Source organism: Oncorhynchus kisutch, linkage group LG6, assembly GCF_002021735.2.
Source record: "Oncorhynchus kisutch isolate 150728-3 linkage group LG6, Okis_V2, whole genome shotgun sequence".
NCBI classification, from domain to species: Eukaryota; Metazoa; Chordata; class Actinopteri; order Salmoniformes; family Salmonidae; genus Oncorhynchus; species Oncorhynchus kisutch.
The window spans coordinates 42,591,598-42,615,391 of record NC_034179.2 but is presented as its reverse complement, the minus strand read 5'-3'; the positions used below and the strand labels follow the sequence as shown (position 1 = coordinate 42,615,391).

General features: G+C 44.7%; 1 protein-coding gene across 4 annotated transcripts in view; it reads right to left on the bottom strand.

Moving 5' to 3' along the window:
- Positions 1-23,794, bottom strand: part of LOC109892866 (roundabout homolog 2) — a 131,335-nt gene that overhangs the window by 80,991 nt on the left and 26,550 nt on the right. For all 4 annotated transcript variants that reach the window (XM_031826774.1, XM_031826775.1, XM_020485709.2 and 1 more), the window contains exon 2: positions 20,585-20,911. In XM_031826774.1, coding sequence (XP_031682634.1) covers positions 20,585-20,911 — 327 coding nt within the window. The remainder of the gene's footprint in view (positions 1-20,584; positions 20,912-23,794) is intronic.

Genomic DNA, 23,794 nt, shown 5'->3' with positions numbered 1-23,794 from the left:
TAAATAGGCCTAGGCTCTCCACCCCTCAAGAATGTCACAATGTCATCTTTGACATATTTTTCAGACATGAAACCCAGTCTATATGGCCTTATGGTTTGCATGTCTGTTTTCTCTAAGAGGGAGATATATGTTTATTTTGTCTCGGAAACCAGATGCATAGGCAGATGTATAGGGGGTGGGGGGATTGAGTGTCTTGGAGGAGTCCCCGAATTGGTGATCAATAAAAGTGATTGTTGGTGGGTGGGACTGGGGGTGGTGTGCAGATGGTAGGCCTTAGGGGGCCTCTCCATGGGGGCCCCATTGGTTCCTGGCCCCAACACTTTCACTAGGATTAGCCTGTAAATTCACAAATAGACACAAATACACATGCAGCCACACATACACACATTGAGTGACATTAGAGCTCTGCTACCCGTTGCGAGCCTGACGGGCCCCGACGTTATACATCGGGTTAGGGTGGGTAGTGCCTGTTTTTTCATCAATAACTAGTAGGGCTCAGGTATCACTAAATTGATCACTAACATTTTGAAGCTGAGCCATTTAAACCTCATAATATATAATGTTCCTTGAGTTTTGTCGGGTTTTAGAGTGACCTTTTAAGGAACAGCTAACTCCTTTCTCATGTCTCTTCGCTCTTTGAGCAGCACCCTGTGTATTCTGAGACAAGGAGAGCTCTCCTTCAAGGAGTGAATGGGAGTCCATTTTGCACTAGCGCAAACACCAAACATTAGCATGACTATCTGTAATATTGTACAGCTTTGTGTGATGATAAGCTTAGTTAGCCGTGTTACGCATCGTGACAGTCTGTTGGGTGGGGTGTTATACAGTGAGCTACAAAAGTATTGGGACAGTAACACATTTTTTATTGTTCTGGCTCTGTTTCATGAAAAAAAAAATCCCCCGCAAACATCCCTTCTAAATTTGAAAGTAATCCTAAAAGTAATTATCTACTTCTTCTAAAGTATCGGTAATCTGATTACAATATCTCTCCGCTACTCCCCAACCCTGCACACACTTTTACATGTACACATAGACATACACAGGCAAGGTTTCTCTCTCTCTCTCTCTCTCTCTCTCTCTCTCTCTCTCTCTCTCTCTCTCTCTCTCTCTCTCTCTCTCTCTCTCTCTCTCTCTCTCTCTCTCTCTCTCTCTCTCTCTCTCTCTCTCTCTCTCTCTCTCTCTCTCTCTCTCTCTCTCTCTCTCTCTCTCTCTCTCTCTCTCTCTCTCTCTCTCTCTCTCTCTCTCTCTCTCTCTCTCTCTCTCTCTCTCTCTCTCTCTCTCTCTCTCTCTCATATTATACATGTATTATATCTCTCTCTATATATATTATATATATTAAAAAATGTTCTTAACTGACTTGCCTAGTTAAATAAAGGTAAAATAAAAAATATTTGGTTCTTGTAAAATTGCCTTATTGGTTCAACAAATCTACTCAACATGGCAGATAGTCTATGTCAACATGGGTTCATAAGGTAGACCAGGTAAGAATTTGGTAGGCTATACACTGAAATGGCATGCATTGTGCAGAAATAAATGACATTTTTGGAAACTAAATAATCAATGGCATTTGGTATGAAACCTGATAGCCATATGCTGCTCCTGCTTGCAGAAGTGTCTGTCAGATTGTGTGTGTGTATGCGCATGTGTGTGTGTGTACCTACGGGACAGACAATCTCTAGTTACCCCTCATAATGGAGGGGCTATTAGTGTTGGGATGCAGACAGATATCCCTGTCTACTGCTAGGACCACAGCTGTCATGGAGTGTGCATGTGTGTGAGTGTGTGTGTGTTGGGTGGGATTGGTGGCATGAGCTGGACGGGTGCTTTGAGGGGGAGGTGTGTGTGTATGTGTAGGGGGGGCTTGTTTGGAGCTTAAAGGCACGTGTGGCTTGGACATCTGTCCCACCCAGAGACCCCTCACACACACGCACGCACGCACACACCTCCCTCGACGCTCTCCCCTGGACGTTTCATCATCTCCAAATTCCCAATAGGGATAAAGGAAGGACCCACTCTGGATAATGAGACTGGTTGATGGAGGCAGGGAAGGCTGGGGCTGCTATGTTGAGGCAAGTACTGAAGGACCCAGACAGATATTGCCTTGGGGACGATAGGGAAATGAGAAGGGGGAGGAGGGGAAGCTGGGGGGGATCAGTCCAGTCCAGGATGGTCCATCCCCCCCAGCCACAGGACCCTGATGGTGCATTTACTTCTCTCCTTCCCTCATTTCTCCTCATTTTATCCCCCTCTTTTTTTGTGGTGCGTGTTTTTCCTTGTCGAGCCACTCATTTAGACGCTGTCTCCCCTGGTTAGGCCCGTCAGCTGAGTCCAGTTAACACACAACAGCTGGGGATTCCTCCCCTTACCCTCACAGACCCCCAAACACCAACCTTTTGGCGGCTGATGGATGAAAGGCAGCTGGCCCCACCCCGGCGGTGACGGGGCATGAAAAATGATTTCCTTTATGACAGAGAAAACGCACAGGACCCACCAGGTTGAGGGGAGTTCTGACACACCGCCATGCATATGATACATGTTTTTTTTAAATGTTTTATTACTGGACAGAAGATGAGACAATGTGTGAAACACAGCATTTGCATGTTTGATAAATACGTGTTTCCATTTGGGTAGCTATACGAGGTAATACTGTTTACAAATCAGGTTTCCTGTCATGTCTATTGTCCAGCCACTACCCATTTTCCAACCACTACTTTTCTCCCCCCCCCCTTATGACACCCAGGTGGTGACAGCTAGGACAGCAGAGTCCCTACCCATCTTCCGAAAGCACCTAAAATCCTACCTTTTCAAAGAGTACCTTAAAAAAATCCCCCCCCCCACACACAAAAAAACATTCCTGTTTCCTTGTCTCTGTCTCTCCCCCCCCCCTAGCTCTGACTTTGCTGATAACTACTTTGTTGAGGAAAAGTGTACCGACTATGCCAAGATGAATGCACTAACTGTAAATTGCTCTGGATAACTACAATGTAAATGTAGAATGGATGCATGACAGAAAGCATTACAGTCCTTTACAGCATCTCAAAACTCATCAGCTTTGTCCGGGGCATCTCATGAAAACACGTCCCATAGGTGGTGAGGTGAGCTGTCAAGGTGCAACATTTTAGGGCTTTCTAAGTGTTAATAAACGCCCGTGCCTCGGCCTCCCAGCAGCCTTTCACACCCGGACCTGTCAGGGCGACAAATTGGAGTTATAAATGAGTGTGTGTCGTCTGCTCGGGTCAATGTGGAGGGTGACTGTGACCTGCAGGCCCTCATTATCAGGGGGAGTAAGGTGTTCTGGGGGTGGAGAGAGAGAGAGCGAGAGACAACCTTTCCTTTCTTGCACTAACACTCACACTTGTCTTGTTGTTGCTTATTATAACCGTGATATGTTGTTGACTGACCTAGCTACCTTAGGATGAAGGAACTGTAAATTGCTCTGGATAAATGACTAAAATGACTATAATGTAAATGTAGAGAGAGACACAGAGAGAGAGAGACAGAGAGAGAGAGAGAGAGAGAGAGAGAGAGAGAGAGAGAGAGAGAGAGAGAGAGAAACCTTGCCTGTGTATGTCTATGTGTACATGTAAAAGTGTGTGCAGGGTTGGGGAGTAACGGATTACAAAAAAACTGTAATAGTAGTAAAATAAGATGTTCCTATATGTATTGATTGCATTGTCCACAAGTCCTGTCCATTCTAGGTGCACAAGTTATTCAAGACCAAACTTGTCTTGATTGAAGGTGTCAGCCTATCTGTGGTTCTCCGTTACGTTACCAGCAAAAATATTATAATCAGATTACAGATACTTTTGAAAAACTAGATGATTACTTATAAGATTATAAAGGGTTGTTTGCTGGAAAACAATGTTCATGAAACAATTCCCTTTTTTCTTAATTACCTTTCATATTAGCTTCAGTCAACTGAAAAAGTGCTACTTTGATCTTCCCGCCTGAGCAACATACACGGTCAAAAAAGACAAAGTTATGGCGCGCCAACGCAGTGCATTTTTTGGATGGCGTTTCAAAGAACAATTTGTGTTCAAAGAAGAAAAGGGAAGGAATGTTACAGTTCAATGCAAACTATGTTTGCCCACAGTAAAGCTGCTGTCGACATCCAGACACTCCACTTCCAAACTGAAGAAACACTTGGAGGTAAGGATGACGATTGGCAGGTGTGGCGTGTTAGCTTGCTTAGCTAGTCTCTAGAGACACAGGTTGTCTTCACAATGTTACCAATGTTCCAGCATAGGTCAGAGATTTCAGAGAGTACTAGCTAGCTAGTTAGTCAGATTTCTAGCTAGCCTGTTTAGTTTGCTAATTTGCTTGCCAACTCTCCTACACTATGTGGTATGCTGCTCACTTAAAGTTGCTCTGTTGGTTGCTTGCTACCGTAGTTAGAAAGATATCATAACAAGTATGCTATTGTGATAATTTGTTAACTACGATAAATCAGTTGTAGATAGTTGGGTGAGATTTACTGGGCTACATAGCCTAGCCAATTTTTGAAAGCTAGTTGCACTCTGTAACCCAACATAACAAGATGCTGACTCTCAGGGTTGTTGCTAACTTAGTTAGCGAGCTATGGTTTCAGAGTAACATGCTACCCAAATCAATAAAGCCACACTGCAGTTTTCCTGCGGTTCAATTGTTTTTTTCAACAAAAATAAATGCCTGTGTTATTCAATCATAACTCAAAGTATAATACTGTATTAGTCCATTGTTTCGTTTTTATATTTGAGTATTTCTAGACAAACAATATAAACCACCATAGACATCCTTGCATCCACAGCTTTCTTCCTGTGTGAGTGGTTACATGTCAAATCAAATTGTATTTGTCACATGCGCCTTAATACAACAGGTGTAGTAGACCTTACAGTGAAATGCTTACTTACAAGCCCTTAACCAACAATGCTTTAAGAAGTTAAGAAAATAAATGTACATGTTCCAACCCCAGCTCTGTGTTTATCAGACAGGGGCAGACTGTAGAAAGTGAAACATATGTTTCAAAAGGGTGGACTAAAGTGTTGAAAAGCTACAATCCTTAATGGGAACAATAACATGGTGCTCACTACTGTTATTTAACTTATACTGTAGTGTCATAGTTAAGTAATTACATGATGCTTTTTCAGAGGATGCATACCAATCAATGGACGACCCTGAGCAGGAAAAGTGAGCCAGGTGACATGGAGGAGTGCAGAGATGCACAGCCATCTACAGATGGCCAAAAAGGGACATTTTGTACACCATTGAAACAAGCAAAACTACAACCAGGAGGACCACACACCACAAAGCCGGGTTAATCACCTGGTATTTGGCTTCGTCATAGAGGATGTGCAACCCTTTTCACTAGTAGAGGTGCCTTCATTCTGCAAGCTAGTAGAACTAATCAGTGGTGGGAGAAAGGTCATGTGTAGAAATCATTTAATGCAACGAATTGAAAGGGAATTTGAGTCCACGAAAGAAGCTCCATCCACCAAACTCCAGACTGTAGTCAGTCTGCACCACCACAGATATCTGGTCTGGCCATAACAGAAGCTTCTTCGGCATGACATGCCACTGGCTCAAGGAGGACACCTTGGGGAGGAAGTCAGCTGCTTTGGCTTGTGTGAGACTGAGAGGACGTCATACCTACGATGTGACTGCTGCCAAGTTAAAATGCAGACTTTGAAATTCTGCACAAAGTGAGGGCCACCTGATAGACAATGGAAGCAACTTTGTGAAGACATGCCGGGAGTTCAAAGGAAATGAAGAGGAGCAAGATGAGACGGATGATGGAGTGAGGTTTGATGATGTGGGTGCGATTCTTGAAGAGGAGGTTGAGCAATAACTTTTTTCTCCCTTTACATCAACATTGTGTGGCACACACCTTCGACCTCATCGCCACCAATGAGGTGGACAAAGCTGCATCCCAAGGTCCATCACGAAAATTGTACCGAAGTGCAATGTCAAAATGTTCCAGCATTTGGAACAAAGCACACAATTCCACATTAGCTTCAGAGCCAATAGAGGACATTGCAAACATGAAAGTAACTGTGCCATGTGTGACAAGATGGAGCTCAGAGTACCGTGCCATCTCCAAACCCATAGCCCTCACAGATGACCAGCTGGGGCAAATCGGTGAAGAACTGGGTATGAGCAGAAAATGACATCCTTGTGAGATTGCTTTTCTCAAGGAGCCACTCACATTCTCTATTGATCTTCTTCAGGGAGAGAAGAATTGTTCTCTTGGCTTTCATATCACAACAATCCTAAGCTTGAAGTCTAACCTCTCAGAGAAAATACCTCTTGCGACATTCTCATCACTGCGGTCATTGAGGCTACAGACCGCCGGTTTGGATCTATGCTAAGCACCCATGAGGCAAAAATGGCAACTGCTACCGTGCCAAAGTTTTGACTGTGTTGGCTCAACCCCGGAAAGAGAGAGGAGATGCAGAGCACATTAAGAAGCAGGATCTATGGAGAACACGCAGGTTGATGAGGGAGCTCAGAATGAGTCTGATGAGTCAGAAGACAATTTTTTGTGTTCGGAGGTGCAACAACAATGGCCAGTGGCACTGCAGAGGATGAGGAAGTACCTCGAAGACAAAGACAAGTCTTTAGAATCCTTGAAATCGTTCCCCGTAGTCCGGGAACTTGTTTCTGAAGTACAACCCTACACGTGACCTCCAGTGCCCCAGTTGAGTGCCTTTTCAGCTATGGTGGAAACCTGTTTACCTGTCAGCGAAACAGCATGTCTGATGCTCATCTAGAGAATGTCCTCTTGCTGCGATACAACAGCAATCATCTAAGTAAGCTAGCTTCAGAATAGGCATACTGCAATGACATGTCTGATATGTGGGTTTTTGCACCTAGCTGCACTTTTTTTGCTTGAACTTAAAAAACTACTTGGTGTCCTAAATGTGTGATTATACTGTGCATGTTGTAAAAAAAAAAAAAATCTTCATATTTCTATTTCTCATTTTAGTCATTTAGCATGCGCACTTATTCAGAGCGACTTACAGTAAGTAGTGAGTGTATACATTTTCATACTTTTTTGTACTGGTGTCCGGTGGGATAAGTGTTTAGCAACATCCATGTTGCCGTGTTACTCAAGGCCTTACTTATACCTGGTTTTAACATATGTCCTTTGTCCTGAACATTGTGTTTGTGCCCACATTTTTAGACAGGTGTACATGATTAAAAGACGCATTGTGGTCTGACTGTGATCAGATCTTATAGGTGTAAATGGACAAGATCAGGGTGAAGGATTAATGTTAGAGGCAGATATGCAGTGCCTAAATACCTTTTTGTCACAATGTTTTGTGATGTGTTCTAATGTGGCTCTGATTAGTGGCTCAAACATCAATAAATGTTGATAAATTGGTAATATATATTTTTTTGTTGTGTGTTTTACGGGTGAAGTAATCCAAAAGTAACGGAAAGTAATCAGACTACGTTACTGAGTTTAGGTAATCTAAAAGTTACGTTACTGATTACCCTGGGTGTGTGTGTATGTGTAGCCTACAGTTTACAATTTGTGTGTGCGAAGGACCAGCTCCTTGGTAACAGTGAGTTAGAGGGAGGGAGGAGAGGGTAGCTTATGGGGGTTGGCTTGGCCTCCACCCTCTCCTGCATGCATTTCCTCCCCCCAACAGTCAGCCCCATGCGTCAGGCCTACTAGGCTAGTTTGATTGAAAGAGACATATTTAAAGTCAAGAGGGGCCGTATTAAAATACAACTTAGCAACTGAAATGTTCCGACACCCACCCCCTTCTTCTCCCATCACGCTATCACACACCCCCTCTCCCTTTCTATCTTTCTTCACCCTCTCTCCCCCCTTCGCCCTAGCCCTCTTCCCCCAAAAGCAGCACTGGTCTGTTTCAGCCTTGGAAAGCAGCCTGTGGACACACACACCTCTTTGGGGTGTTCACATAGTGCCTCGCTTCATGGTCCATTCCCATCTCCTATATTGGTGTTCCTGCTCTGGCTGTGCTCACTCGACCAGGGGTAAGAGGTTAATCCCCAATACACCTTCCCTGTTTTTGGGTGGGGGAGGCTGCTATGTGTGTGTGTAGATATATATTTGGGCCACAGTCCCCCAGGACTGAGCGCCAAAATTCAAGAGAGTACGATAGGGCAACATGTCTGCTGCCAGGCAAGAAGCCCTCTCCAACCTCTCTGCCGTCACACTGGGGCATTCTTACTGAAGCCAGTTTCGAAGCAACGTTCCAAATCGGCCTTGGACAAAAGTACTGCACTATAAAGGGAATAGGGTGCCACTTGGGATGCATGCTATGTCTCGTGAACAGCACCAACAAAGGGCTAGCTGTTACCTAAATAACTAGGGGAGGGTGGGGTAAGTTGTGCCACACTTGTTTCTAGGAAACCATACAGATGGGATGGGATGGGTTATTAGCAATTGCTGCACCCTTTATTGCTTATCACTTTTCCCATGTTTTTTTTCCTTTAGACTCCATGAAATGATTACCTCTTCCTAAATATTTGGTCAAATTATTCATTTTTGTATTCAGACCCCTTGACTTTTTCCACATTTTGCTACGTTACAGCCTTATTCTAAAATGCATGAAATCATTCTTTTCCCCTAATCAATCTACACACAATACTTCATAATGACAAAGCAAAAACAGGTTTTGGATTATTATTTTTTTTTAAGCTGAAATATCACATTTACATAAGTATTCAGACTCTTTACTTACTACTTTGTTGAAGCAGCCTTGGCAGCGATTACAGCCTCAAGTCTTCTTGGGTATGACGATACAAGCTTGGCACACCTGTATTTGGGGAGTTTCTCCCACTTTTCGATGCAGATCTCAAGCTCTGTCAGGTTTGATGGGGAGTGTTGCGGCACAGCTAATTTCAGGTCTTTCCAGAGATGTTCGATCGTGTTTAAGTTCGGGCTCTGACTGGGAAACTAGGGGACAAGGACTTGCTCGAAGCGACTCCTGAGTTGTCTTGGCTGCATGCTTAGGGTTGATGTCCTGTTGGAAGGTGAACCTTTGCACCAGTCTTTTTTATTTATTTATTTATTTTATTTTACTAGGCAAGTCAGTTAAGAACAAATTCTTATTTTCAATGACGGCCTAGGAACAGTGGGTTAACTACCTGTTCAGGGGCAGAACGACAGATTTGTACCTTGTCAGCTCGGGGATTTGAACTTGCAACCTTTCGGTTACTAGTCCAACGCTCTAACCACTAGGCTACCCTGCTGCCCCAGTCTAAGGTCCTGATCGCTCTGGAGCAGGTTTGCATCAAGGATCTCTCTGTGCTTTGCTCTGTTTATATTTCCATCGATCCTGAATAGTCTCCCAGTCCCTGTAGCTGAAAAACATCCAGACAGCTGAATGCTGCAACCACCATGCTTCACCGTAGGGATGGTGCCATGTTTCCTCCAGACGTTACGCTTGGCATTCAGGTCAAAGAGTTCAATCTTGGTTTCATCAGACCAGAGAATCTTGTTTCTCATGGTCTGAGAGTCTTTAGGTGCCTTTTGGCAAACTCATGTGCCTTTTACAGAGGAGTGGCTTCTGTTTGGCCACTACCACAAAGCCTGATTGGTAGAGTGCTGCAGAGATGGTTGTCCTTCTGGAAGATTATCCCATCTCCACAGAGGAACTCTGGAGCTCCTTCAGAGTGAAGGAGCTTTGTCACCTCCCTGACCATGGCCCTTTCCCCCGATTGCTCAGTTTGGCTGGGTGGCCAGCTCTAGGAAAAGTCTTGGTGGTTCCCAACTTCTTCCATTTAAGAATGATGGAGATTTAGAAACATCTCAAGGATGGTCAATGGAAACAGCATGTACATGAGCTCAATTTCGAGTCCCATAGCAAAGGTTCTGAATACTTATGTAAATAAGGTATTTCTGTTTTGTATTTTAATACATTTGCAAACATTTCTAAAAACCTGTCTTTGCTTCAGCATTTTGGGGCATTGTGTGCAGATTGAGGAATAAAAATATGTATTTGATACATTTTAGAATAAGGCTGTAAAGTAACTAAATGTGGAAAAAGTATAAGGGTCTGAATAGTTTCCGAATGCACTGTATGTTATAAAATGAAAATCTGTGGCCCTTACCGGACCCTTACCGGACCCTTACCTGCTAATATAGAAAATACGCTGTAAGGAACAGTCAGACACGGTGGACATTCTTTTGGACAGGGAGTGCAGGATTGTTTTTGTCTGATTTAAATGTTTCTGCTTATAATTTCCGACATTTGGTAGGCTACTTGTTAGTCAACTTGTCTATAATTAGATACATCAAGTGAAACTTTGTCACTGTGAAATTACTTACTTACAAGCCCTTAACCAACAAGTGCAATTCAAGAAGAGTTAAGAAAATACAAAAGTAATAAAATAAAAATTATGAGGCTATATACAGGGGGTACCGGTACCGAGTCAATGTGGAGGCTATATACAGGGGGTACCGGTACCGAGTCAATGTGGAGGCTATATACAGGGGGTACCGGTACCGAGTCAATGTGGAGGCTATGGCCATGCTGCTGCTCCAGTTTCAACTTCCACCTGACTGTGCTGCTGCTCTAGTTTCAACTGTTCTGCCTTATTATTATTCGACCATGCTGGTCATTTATGAACATTTGAACATCTTGGCCATGTTCTGTTATAATCTCCACCCGGCACAGCCAGAAGAGGACTGGCCACCCCACATAGCCTGGTTCCTCTCTAGGTTTCTTCCTAGGTATTGGCCTTTCTAGGGAGTTTTTCCTAGCCACCGTGCTTCTACACCTGCATTGCTTGCTGTTTGGGGTTTTAGGCTGGGTTTCTGTACAGCACTTTGAGATATCAGCTGATGTACGAAGGGCTTTATAAATACATTTGATTTGAAATTTGATTTATATACAGGGGGTACCGGTACCGAGTCAATGTGGAGGCTATATACAGGGGGTACCGGTACCGAGTCAATGTGGAGGCTATATACAGGGGGTACCGGTACCGAGTCAATGTGGAGGCTATATACAGGGGGTACCGGTACCGAGTCAATGTGGAGGCTATATAAAGGGGGTACCGGTACCGAGTCAATGTGGAGGCTATATACAGGGGGTACCGGTACCGAGTCAATGTGGAGGCTATATACAGGGGGTACCGGTACCGAGTCAATGTGGAGGCTATATACAGGGGGTACCGGTACCGAGTCAATGTGGAGGCTATATACAGGGGGTACCGGTACCGAGTCAATGTGGAGGCTATATACAGGGGTACCGGTACCGAGTCAATGTGGAGGCTATATACAGGGGGTACCGGTACCGAGTCAATGTGGAGGCTATATACAGGGGGTACCGGTACCGAGTCAATGTGGAGGCTATATAAAGGGGGTACCGGTACCGAGTCAATGTGGAGGCTATATACAGGGGGTACCGGTACCGAGTCAATGTGGAGGCTATATACAGGGGGTACCGGTACCGAGTCAATGTGGAGGCTATATACAGGGGGTACCGGTACCGAGTCAATGTGGAGGCTATATACAGGGGGTACCGGTACCGAGTCAATGTGGAGGCTATATCAGGGGGTACCGGTACCGAGTCAATGTGTGGGGGTACAGGTTAGTTGAGGTCATTTGTAATTGTAGGTAGGGGGGAAGTGACTATGCTTAGATAATATCATAAAATGTGAATTACAGCAGTGTACAAAACAAATGGAGGGGGATGGGGGGGGGGGTTTGTAAATGTAAATGACTTGGTGGCCATTTGGTTAAACCTCCTGTTGTGTTCCGGTCGAATTGGCCTGATTTGCAAGTGTTCTCTCTGAAAAATATAGTTCATTTAATCTGATTGTCATAAGGACTTTGTCCACACAGGGCATCTGAACACACAAAATACATTAGGATTTGGGGTGTTTTATTTTGTACACTTGTGGTGTTCCCGGTCAAAAATGACCGGTCATTAGAATTTAATGGGTGAGACTACAATTAGTGTATAAAATTGAGTTAAGGCACATGCCCATTCATCAGATGGACACACTTCTTCTCCCAGACCCCCACATGCATGTGTTTGAGCGTGCACACACACACACAAACACAACACACACTTCCATCCCCTTCTTGGCTTCCATGGCAACCCCCACGGGGACCTTTCCCCAATAGAATCGTTCCTCCACGGGAACCACACCTGTTGGCATTCTCACAAACAATCACAACATTGTTTCAATGATAGTAACTTTTATTGCAGCTATGGTATATAAAGCTTTTTTGAGGCCTTGCTCACAATGAATTCTGTGGCAGCACAATGACCAAACGATATACTGTATGTGAGGTTCTTGATCATATCTTTGATCATGACACTGGTGAGGAGGACAGAGGCCAGGAAACTGACAGTGAAGATGCATTAGAGGAGGAAGTGTCAGAAGTTGAAGACACACAGAATATGATCCAGACCCGAGAGACAACCCCAGTGACGAGGAAGAGGGCCCTGCTGAGGTTGCTGTTACATTCCTGTCAAAGAATGGGAATTTGTCCTGGTCTTTATCCCCACCTGAGAGGAGAGGTTGGCTGTCGGCTGAAAATATTATCAGGATGACCCCAGGGTCAAATGAGATACGCCATATCCCGGGTTGATGACATAAAACTATTCCTGACAGAGTCAATCGAAACTATAGTGATAAACATGACCAACTTGGAGGGGAGACGCATTTACAAAGACAACTGGAAGGAGGTAGACCGGACAGACGTCCAAGCATACGTGGGTCTCTTGATTTTGGCTGGTGTGTACAGAAACTAATCTAGCACCAGTTCATGGGATGCAGAGTCTGGTTGGGCAATTTTTCATGCCACTATGTCACTCCAGATATTTCACGTGTTGTCACGGGCGATTTCGCTTCGACAACCGTGATACAAGACCAGGCCACTGTCAACAAAACAAGCTGGCAGCGATCAGAGAGGTTTGGCAAAAGTGGGTGGAGCACCTCCCACTCATCTATAAACCAAGTCCAGGCACATACAACAACCACCACGTATTGTCCAACATGTGCATGAGGACACACAAAATGGAACCACCATTGATTGACAGATTGTGAACATTTAAATGTATTTGTCATTGATAGTAATACTGTTATTGTTGCTGTTCTTTAATGTGTTCAGACATTCATTTTGTAATATGGTAAAGTTTTCATGTGTAGTTTTGGGCCTATGTCCTTTCTTTACTAGTAAAATCATACCGGTCAGTTTTGACCGGGAAAACAACAGATGTTATTTAGTGGGTGTAGAAGCTTTTAAGGGGTCTTTTTGTCCTAGACTTGGCGCTCCGGTACCGCTTGCCGTAGAGAAAGCAGTCTATGACTTGGGTGACTAGAGTCTCTGACAATTTTATGGGCTTTCCTATTATATAGGTCCTGGATGGCAGGACGCTTGGCCCCAGTGATGTACTGGGCCGCATGCACTACCCTCTGTAGCGCCTTAACGGTCAGATGCCGAGCAGTTGCCATACCAGACTGTGATGCAACCGGTCAGGATGCTCTTGATGGTGCAGCTGTAGAATCTTTTGAGGATCTGGGGACCATGCAGCTTCTCTTCTGTTATTATATGTTGTCCTAGAAGACTAAATAAACCCTTGCTCACCAGAATAATGTCATAAATCAATAGAATGTATGCTTCAATCTTGTTGACATCGGTAAAGATGTCTCCGTCATCTCTGCTTCTTTCACGGAGCAAAGATGTTTAGGGACCGGGGAGAAAATGCAATAACTCAACCCCAAAAAAACTGGAACCTTTTAAAAATGTCTAAATGACATCAGTTTGTAAGGAAATAAAAAGCTGTGAAAATGACTCATTCAACACTGTAAATTAATAACAATGATTCATTCTTTTTTCATTCAATAATTGTAATGTAAATGGTGTACAGTGCAACACAATGGGGCAGTTATCTAAATTATCAGCAGCCGATTCAAAATTCTAACTGTCACATATTAGTGACTAACTTCTGCTAAACTTGAGAGGTACATCCCAGCCTCCTCTACAGTTAAATACATTCTGCGAGGCACAAGTCTCACGCTAAGTGACTTTGAAAAGTATACTTTCTTCAAAAATGCACTCATTTTAGCTTTGAAGGACAGTTCAAACAGACTGACAGAAGTATGTTCCGTCAAAAACTTGGATGAAAGGCTCCTTGGAAAACGTTATTTACCAAAAACAAGCACTTCAGACTGGCAGAGGTTAGAGGAAGAAGGAGTTTCACAGCAGGAGGCCTGTTATTACAAACACTATGTCCACTTGTTATTCAGTGCCTCTGTCATGTCTGTGAAGTGTGTGTATGTAAGAGTCAGCAGTGTGTGTTTTTGTGTTTCAGTGTCTGCAATATGCATTGGGGGCTGTGTGTGTGTGTGTGTGTGTGTGTGTGTGTGTGTGTGTGTGTGTGTGTGTGTGTGTGTGTGTGTGTGTGTGTGTGTGTGTGTGTGTGTACACCCCTTCACCACTGGATAGAAGGACTGACCCAAAACAATTGAATGGCAAAAACAAAGAGAGGGGGCATGGGGAGAGAGCGGAGGGAGGAGGAGGGCGGGGGACCTGCCCCTTTTGCCCCCCAAGCGTAGTCCTTTTGTATGTAGATACCCCCAACAATAAATCCATTACTGAGGTGGTCTAATCTGTGTGGCCAGCTAATAGAGACATTGTCTGCTCTGGAAGAGGATTACTTTAATCTAGTAATGGTCTGCCTTGGCCTATGTTAGGGGAACATGGGGCCATGAGGACCCCCTTTGTCCAGTGGGGCAGTTGCCCCCATTCTCCCTAATTCCCCCCACTGCCCTCTCTGCTTTGTCTACTGTACTCAAGCCATCTGGAGAAAACCGAAAACAAAAAAAGCTGCTCCACCACAACAGTAGTCTTCTCACAATCATCAAGGATATGAGAATTGAGAATACTCATCAAAGTCTGATAAGTAATTTAAAATTAAGTTTCAAAAGGTGCTTAAGAGAGGAGGAATCCCAAGCAATATATTTAAGAGGGTTTCATGGCTTTAAAATAAAATAAAAAATAAATACATCACCGCCCGGGGAAATGACGTAAAAGAAGTGTAGGGGGACAATGGTTCAGTCGGTGTGATGTGAGAATGCAGCCCGGAGGCACTGTCGTTGAACAAAGAGTTGATGAGATGCCAAACATATAAAGGTCTCAGCCATTTGCAAAAATCTGTATGACAATAACATTGCCATAAAATGCACATAAACAAAACATAAAAAGCTTAATTGAACTAAATTATTTTATTTATTTATTAAGTCACCCTTAAATCTTTTCAGAAAATGTGACATCCCACCATGTTTCCCAAAGTCAAAATGTTAGTATTTTCGTAGTACCGTATCCAGAAGAGAAACTTGATATTGTTCTGCCTTTACTGTGAAATCTATTCAATTAAATTGGTTATCTCAAGTTGGAAGGCGTGCAAAAAGATCAAATGCGTCATGCAGATTTACTCAAAGAATGTGTGTGGGCTCGGAAGCTTTCTTGGTGCCCACCATTCAATGAGGGACAGCTTGCCAAATCCCATACACACCCATACACCGCCATCCCTCAGGAGCCAACGCAGGGTTAAACTAGTTCTGAACATAGTCTGCAGAATGAGTCACGCACACACAACAGCAGAGAGACATGACAGAAATGCAGAATCTGGACTGGGACTGGGCAGTGAGCAATAGTGCAAGCTACAGATATAGGATCTTAATTTGAGCCAGTTTGCTATAGCAGAAAAATAATCCTGCAGCACAGGAAATGTGAATTATTATTATGTGGATTATAATTAATATAATGTTTTTGTAGGGATTGATCCATTTTTCATTGGGGCCAATAAAGAATTTTTAAGTGTAAATTAGAAACTTTAGAAGCCTTTTTAAACCTTGACTACACTACAGTTTGCATCTCCTGCCATGCAGGAAAATTCCTGCAACAACAGGATGATGAAATTAAGATACGACATCTGTATATTGGGTGCCCACGTTGGTGGTAAGAAACAGGTCGGTTTTCAATAATTGTATGTGTGCTTATTCACTCCATTGTTGGTAAATAGCAGTTTCTTTCTCCCAGACAGACCAACCGCCACTTCGGGGGATTTGGAATAGACGTTTACACAAACACAGCCAGGCCAGTGACAATGCCAGACACCGCACTGTTCTAGCATCTAGAAGAATTTGCCAACCAATTACACTGTTGGGTCATTGACACCTTTGTACACTACTGAAATGTTTTATTATTTACAATGGTGGCCTACCCCGGCCAAACCCGGACGATGCTGGGCCAATTGTGCGCCCGGCCCTATGGGACTCCCAATCACGGCCGGATGTGATACAGCCTGGATTCAAACCAGAGACTGTAATGATGCCTCTTGCACTGAGATGCAGTGCCTTAGACCACTGCACCACTCGGGAGCCCTAAATTGAGGTACATGTCATCACATTTGTGTATTGGATAGAGATAGGATAGGAGACAGATTAAATAGGAGGCTGTTTATGTGTGTTCCTACAGGTGTAGGATCTTCATTTGATCACTCTCTGCAGGCGAACGTTCCTGTAATGCAGGAAATTAAAAGCGAGTAGTATATTTAAAAAAGCTTCTGAAGTTTGTAATTTCCACTTTGACATTTCAGACTTGATATTTCCTTTTGAAAAATGGATCAACCCCTACAAAAATTCACATTTCCTGTTGATGCAGGATTATTTTCCTGCTTTAGCAAACTGGATCAAATTAAGATTCTACATCTGTATGCTATTCAATTCCCCTGGGTGATGCCAACTTCCTTAGTTCGCTGTATAAGTTATGCTAGGTGTCAGCAAGCTCTCCTGACTTTGTGCATCATGTAGTTGTTGTTGGTTGCAGCTGAGACAGACTGGCAGGCTAGTCATCTCTGACACTTCAGTCTCATCTCGGAAACAGTCAAGACCACTGCATCAGTGGATGAGTATCCTGCTGTCTCAGTCCAGTCATGACATATGGGCACCTTCTGGGCAGCGTGATGGCTTCCAATGAACACTTGGCCCAGGAACAGATGGCAAAGGTGTACTTTCTACTGACCCTCTGCCCACCGCAGTGCCCAGTTCTCATCAAATGTGCTGAGCGCTGTTAACCCTGTGCCCAATAATGTGCCTTGCACATGAAGACTCCCAAACAACTCCCTCTAGCATGGCACAGAAAGGGGGGATGGGGAGTTCAACTACACCCGTTTCCCCCACGTCAACAAACTCCAAACCAGATGGATCTGTGACAAATCCATTTAGATCCAGTCGAATGACTTAAGCTCTCCTCTGACCTTTCCAACTCTGGAGCGGTGGTCATCTTAAGGTGAATTTCAGCTCAGAGAATTCATTAAAAAAACATATTGTAGAAATCAATAGAGAGTTTAAACGTCTGTTTGCTCGGTCATTTGCGCAGGGTCAAACGCAGCTAAATCCCCTTGAAATGTGCTTTTAATACAACAGCATACGGTATGGTCCTATTGTTAGGCAAAGGCCACATTGAACGCCCAAAGTGTAATGCGTCTGTCAATGAAAAGTTCCCAGAGTCAATTAAGCGAAAACTTGACTTTGAAACGGCCTCTCGGCTGGCAGGCAGCGGGCTCCTGGGGAAGAGGACAACACAACAAAATAAATGGAATAATAAAGCAGCCGTCAGTAGAACTATAAACAGCACCATATTCACCGAGCCTGACCCCACGGGAGTTCCCTTGGGGACAAGAATGGGAGTTGATCTATTTTCGCAACTGCAACTAATTTCCAAACAACATGCTTCTGAGATAACCGAACAAATCGAAGGAATTCTGTAATCACAGTATAACCCGGTTACAGGACTCCGATTCAACGCGTAATAATCGACCTCGCACATCTAGGAAATACATCTGGCCTAATACTCCTACACTTGCCTAACAGTTTGGGAACTAACAGAATCTGACAGACGGTCGAGGTCAGTAGGAGGGTCTGGTGCATTTAACAGTGTGGTGGTATAGCCCGCGCAGATAGTGATCTGTATCCATGAGAGATAATGGAGCTTGATTAGTCACAATGGTCGGAGTGGGATTGTATTGTTCTATTGTAAACCTGGATGCTTCTTCTGTAACCCAGGACACACAATGGCCCTGCAGATGCCCCAGCATTCATTAGCATGGGGGCAGGGGTAGTATGTGTGTGTGGGGGGGACTGTTCCTCACACCACCTGTTGTCATGTCCTCTTGACCCCCATCCTCTCCAGACACACACACACACACCACTGGCCACAGGCCACAAGCACGGGCCTCAGTCTCATTAGCCCCAGTCGGGTCTTATTAATTCATGATCCTCTGAGGAGGACAGGTTTGGCCGGTGGGCCCAGCTCAATGACCACCAGACGGAAGGGGGACCAGAGGGACCAGCCAGAGGGTCCTGGCCTCACCTTGGCCATCTGACCCCTCCTTTTGTGTTTAGCCCCCCTGGACATAGTCCTGTCCTCTGCCCTTTCCTCAGCCCCCACGAGCCTGGCAGCAGGCACATTGATTCCATTAGTTAAGCCTGGCCACACAGGAGGGCTCAAACAGTCTAAACTCAAAAAACAGACCGATTCAGAGAGATCAACTCCTAGACCAACCAACTCAGAGACTAATTAAGAGACAGAGCAACTCCGAAACAGACTAGCTCAGAGAGATCTACTCCTGAAGGGCTTCAAAGAGAGAGAATACCATATCTTCTAGCACAGTACCAGTGGGCACTTTAAGTGGAAACACATTGGCACACAAAGGCATTTGACAAAGCTGATCCCTGGAGACCAGATACTTGGTGAACTACCTCAGGTAGTTGACTTTCAGACTGGCAAAGCCAGTTGTAACCGAAAAGTTTTATCGAAACGGATGCTTTCACGATCAGAGTGAAAGAAAACAGGCAATTGCCACTCGTCCAATTACGAGTTTTAAAAAATTAAAAAGATTTGTCAACGATCTCTTGAAGAGGGGTTCAGGCAACAGAGAAAATGCACCAACGGTGACAAATTGCTTTGGAACCACTGATTGGTACACCTGGCAAGAAAATATGTCATAATCTGCTGAACTCTACAGGCCCGGGCCTGTATTTCTGCTCTTAGCTGGACGTGAGGTTGGAAATTGCTCAGTGTGGAGCATGAAGCAGTTATGGAGCACCATTTCCTATATTGGCCCTGACCCATCGGATTAATAACAGAGGGCAGCCAGCCTGGAGCTGCCTGAGGAGAGCGTGCCCTGTAGCAGCTTGGCCATTTGAAGAGGGGAGGAGGGCAACTCAGACACCCTTATCTGCCAAGTAACCCCCTTCCTAATCCCTTAAAACCTCCAAATACATTTTCTGGAGGAGCGGTGTGTGTGTGTGTGTGTGTGTGTGTGTGTGTGTGTGTGTGTGTGTGTGTGTGTGTGTGTGTGTGTGTGTGTGTGTGTGTGTGTGTGTGTGTGTGTGTGTGTGTGTGTGTGCGTGCGTGCGTGTGCGTGCACATCTTACTTCCGGAGCATTGGCCCAAGGGCTGTCTCGTGGTTGGGGTCGCCCAGAGAGGAACCACTCTCCTCTGAGATGGTTGGGAGTTTTAGGGTGAGCGATATTGGCCAGGGCTAAGCTCCATAAAAGGAGGGTTGAAAGCATTTGACTTTCACTGCTCCCTCAGTAAAAATGCAGTTTCTGTGTTTTGAGGGACAGTCTGTCATGGGGCAAAGACGGCCTTCACAATAATTGAATTCTAACAAATATGTGTACATTGCTGTTTACTGGGGCTCTCCAACCCTGTTCCTGGAGAGCTAGCCTTCTGTTAGTTTTCGCTCCAACCCCAGTTGTAACTAACCTGATTCAGCTTAGTAATCAGCTAATTATTAGAATCAGATTGCTAGATTGGGGTTGGAGTGAAAAAACGTCCTGTACAGTAGCTCTCCAGAACAGGGTTGAAGAGCCCTGCTGTATACAAACAGTTTGTCGGATAAGAAAGAGGAGCAAATGGCAGCTCTTGAAAAAGGAATGGGGTAACTGTAGCCTACCAGGCTTCATTCGAAAGCACTGAAAACCAGGCAACCAATACAAACCAAGAAACTATCCTCAACTCATATCAGGGAAAACTATTCATGAAACAGCAACAACAAAAAATACTGAAATACGCAAATTACCCGTTGTGTTATCAAACGGAATTACATAATGAAATCTTAATGCAATAACGCATCGGCTAATCTAATAGTGAAATCAAATTGGCCGTCCACGTTTTATTTGAGCAGAGCAGATTGCAGCAGTGCCCTGTTGTGAAGAGCTGCCATTCTCACAGGGTTTTCTATAGTGTGTGTGTGTGTGTGTGTGTGTGTGTGTGTGTGTGTGTGTGTGTGTGTGTGTGTGTGTGTGTGTGTGTGTGTGTGTGTGTGTGTGTGTGTGTGCGCATGCTTGTGTCTGGGTGGCGCGAATGTGTGTGTGTGTGTCATGATTTCAGGAGCTAACTAACATCTGTTACCTGGAAACAGCCACTTGTTGGCTGTTCTATCTTCACTTTCCAGTGACAGTTGTTACATTTTGCTTGTGCTAAGGATTGCCTCTCCTCTCTGTCAATGCTATGCAGTGCTATACTTTATCAATTTCTGCCAACTTGGCTCAGACACACCTCTCTATCCCCAAAAGCCAAAATGGCCAAGGCACTTACTTGCCACTTCCAGTGACGCGTTGCGACTGACGGCCTCGCCTAGGTAGTTGCGTGCCACGCACACATAGACCCCCTCGTCGGGTTTGCTCCGTCGACCATGGACGATACGCAGGAAGAACAGGGAGCCGCTGGGCAGCAGCATACGGTGGGAGCGCGGATCTTCCCTGTCCGTCTCCACTCGTTCGCCATCTTTGTACCACTCCACCATGGGGCTAGGACGCCCCTCTGCCTTGCAGTTGAGGGTGGCCGGCTCGCCCTTGGACACGATCAGGTCAGAGGGGTGCTCCACGATTCGCGGAGGGGCATCCTCCAACCTGGGTCGGGATCCTGGAATAGAGAGAGGGGGTAAAGAATTAAGTGTACTCTGTTGTAGAGGTCTTGACGGTTTCAACAGACCCAAAATTCAGAGATCTGACCCGGGTCCTAAATTCAGACCTTTGTCTTGGATCTGGGTTGGGGTCTGATATAATTGGGTCTCGGATATGTGCAATTTAAATTGATTTACCGACTGAACCCAATTGGACCTGTCCTCTGTTAATTTAGTGTTAGTAGGATGAGAACTGAGCAATTACAATTCAATAAAACGTATAGCTTATGTCCAGCTGAAACTGATTCTGGCTGCTCACCTCACATGCACCTGCTGCTGAGGAGAGAGAGAAGAGAGAGAGTAAAAGGAGCCCTGGCCTAGGCTACTGTTGATTGCGATCATGGAGTAGTTTTTCATTGAAGTAAAACGAAAGTTAGAGGAGAAAGAGTATAGTGAAAAGTAGCTGTCAAGGGTATGCCTTTGGGGACAAATGTTTATATTGTAGTGGACAAAGAGGAGAAACACATTGCCACAGCCAAATGGACTATGTGCAACTCGCTATTCAGGTTTGATGCAATTTTCTACCTTTTCATTGATTTATTTTCGTATTTATTATCAATTGTTCAGTAATTATTATCATCATTGTAAATTATTATTATAATAATTATTATTGTAGGCCTATGTAATAATGTAAAACAGTTATTTAAATATCCTATGCCAAAAGTGTTTTGTTTCATTTTGTTGAGACATTTCATTGACTAATTTCGATCAGGTTCAAGTCCAGCTTTGGTTGGGCCACTCAAGGACATTCAGAGACTTGTCCCGATGCCACTCCTGCATAGTCTTGGCTGTGTGCTTAGTGTAGTTGTCCTGTTGGATGGCGAACCTTTGCCCCAGTCGGAGGTCCTGAGCGCTCTGAATCAGGTTTTCAACAAAGATCTCTCTGTACTTTGCTCTGTTCATCTTTCCCTCATTCCTAACCAGCAGTCCCTGCCACTGAAAATCATCATGGTGCCACCAGCATGCTTCACTGTAGAGATGGTGCCAGGTTTCCTCCAGACGTGACGCTTGGCATTCAGGCCAAAGAGTTCAATCTTGGTGTCATCAGACCAGAGAATCTTGTTTCTCATGTCTGAGAGTCCTTTAGGTGCCTTTTGGCAAACTCCAAGCGGGCTGTCATGTGCCTTTTACTGTGGAGTGGCTTACGTCTGGCCTGATTGATGGAGTGTTACAGAGATGGTTGTCCTTCTGGAAGGTTCTCCACAGAGGAATACTGGAGCTCTGTCAGAGTGACCATCGGGCTCTTGGTCACCTCCCTGACCATGCCCCCCCCCTCCCCGATTGCTCAGTTTGGCTGTGCGGCTAGCTCTAGGAAGAGTATTGGTGGTTCCAAACTTCTTCCATTTAAGAATGATGGAGGCCACTGTGTTCTTGGGGACCTTCAATGCTGCAGAAAGGTTTTGGTACCCTTCCCCAGATCTGTGCCGACACAATCCTGTTGCTTGTTTATTGGTGGCGCTGGCAAAGCCCAGTTGGAGGTTTCTTTCTCTCTCTATTTCTACTTTCGGATTTGGGTCTGTTTTCCACTGGATCTTCGAAACGGCTCTCACTGTCGGATCCATTTGGAATGGGTCTCGTTTAAAAAAACATACATATTTATGCAGGTAGGAAAGCCACGGATCCATTTCGGAACGGATTCAACTTTTTGGACCGGCGAAGACTTCTACTCTGTTGTATGACTTGACTTGATTCATTTCAGCCCCTAGTGGAGGGATAGGGGGTTAAGTATTACTGTAATAGAGAACGTTGTCAGTAACTAGGCTAAAGCGGGAGAGGGGAAACAGCTCCTTGAGCGTGCACTCGCCTACAGGGGAGGTTGGGAGAGGGTTGGTGCTAATCACAATGTGGTAAAAGGAGAGGGTTCATTTCCCCGTGAGCGCCACCAAGCCCTCGAACATGGCCTCTTTTTACAGTAGAGACACTCCACACAAGGGCTGAGTGGGCGGCACACAACAGAATAAACAAGTCAACAACGCACACATTCCATTTTTGCTCCCCTAACAGTCGACACTCAAACACGTCAACAACACGTGAAAAACACATTTTCATCATTCAAACTGTCAGTTCTGAGAAAACGAAGACACGTTGAGTAATGTTCTCCACATGTGTCACTATTCTGCATTCATATCAACTTGATGGCTGAGAAATTACATGCTCTAAATTCAACTATCAAACAAAATGCATCTCCGGCTCAGAGGGGAGACGCATGAAACGTATCAATAAATTAAAGTGTCCCGGGTTTTTAGAAATTCACAGAAAGGAATGTGGGGGGACTGCCGATGGTTTTATTTTGCATAAGAGAGAGAGTTAGAGACAGAGAGAGACACAGAGAGAGCGAGAGAGAGAGACACAGAGAGAGCGAGAGAGAGAGACACAGAGAGAGCGAGACAGACAGACAGACAGACAGACAGACAGACAGACAGACAGACAGACAGACAGACAGACAGACAGACAGACAGACAGACAGACAGACAGACAGACAGACAGACAGACAGACAGACAGACAGACAGACAGACAGACAGACAGACAGACAGACAGACAGACAGACAGACAGACAGACAGACAGACAGACAGACAGACAGACAGACAGACAGACAGACAGACAGACAGAGAAAAGGTAATTCCATGCAGCAGGTTTTGTTGCTGGAGTGCTTTGAAATTGCTTCCCTCTCTTTCTCCCAATTTGATTGACAGTGTGTTGGCGAGACAATTATGGATGAATAACAACAACGGCGCAAAGACTAGCACTGTTGGGCGAAAAGGAATTTTCCACAGAGAGTCCTTTTAGGGATGACACAGGGAGGTGACTATCTCTCCCGATATTTGTCTGAATAATTACTGA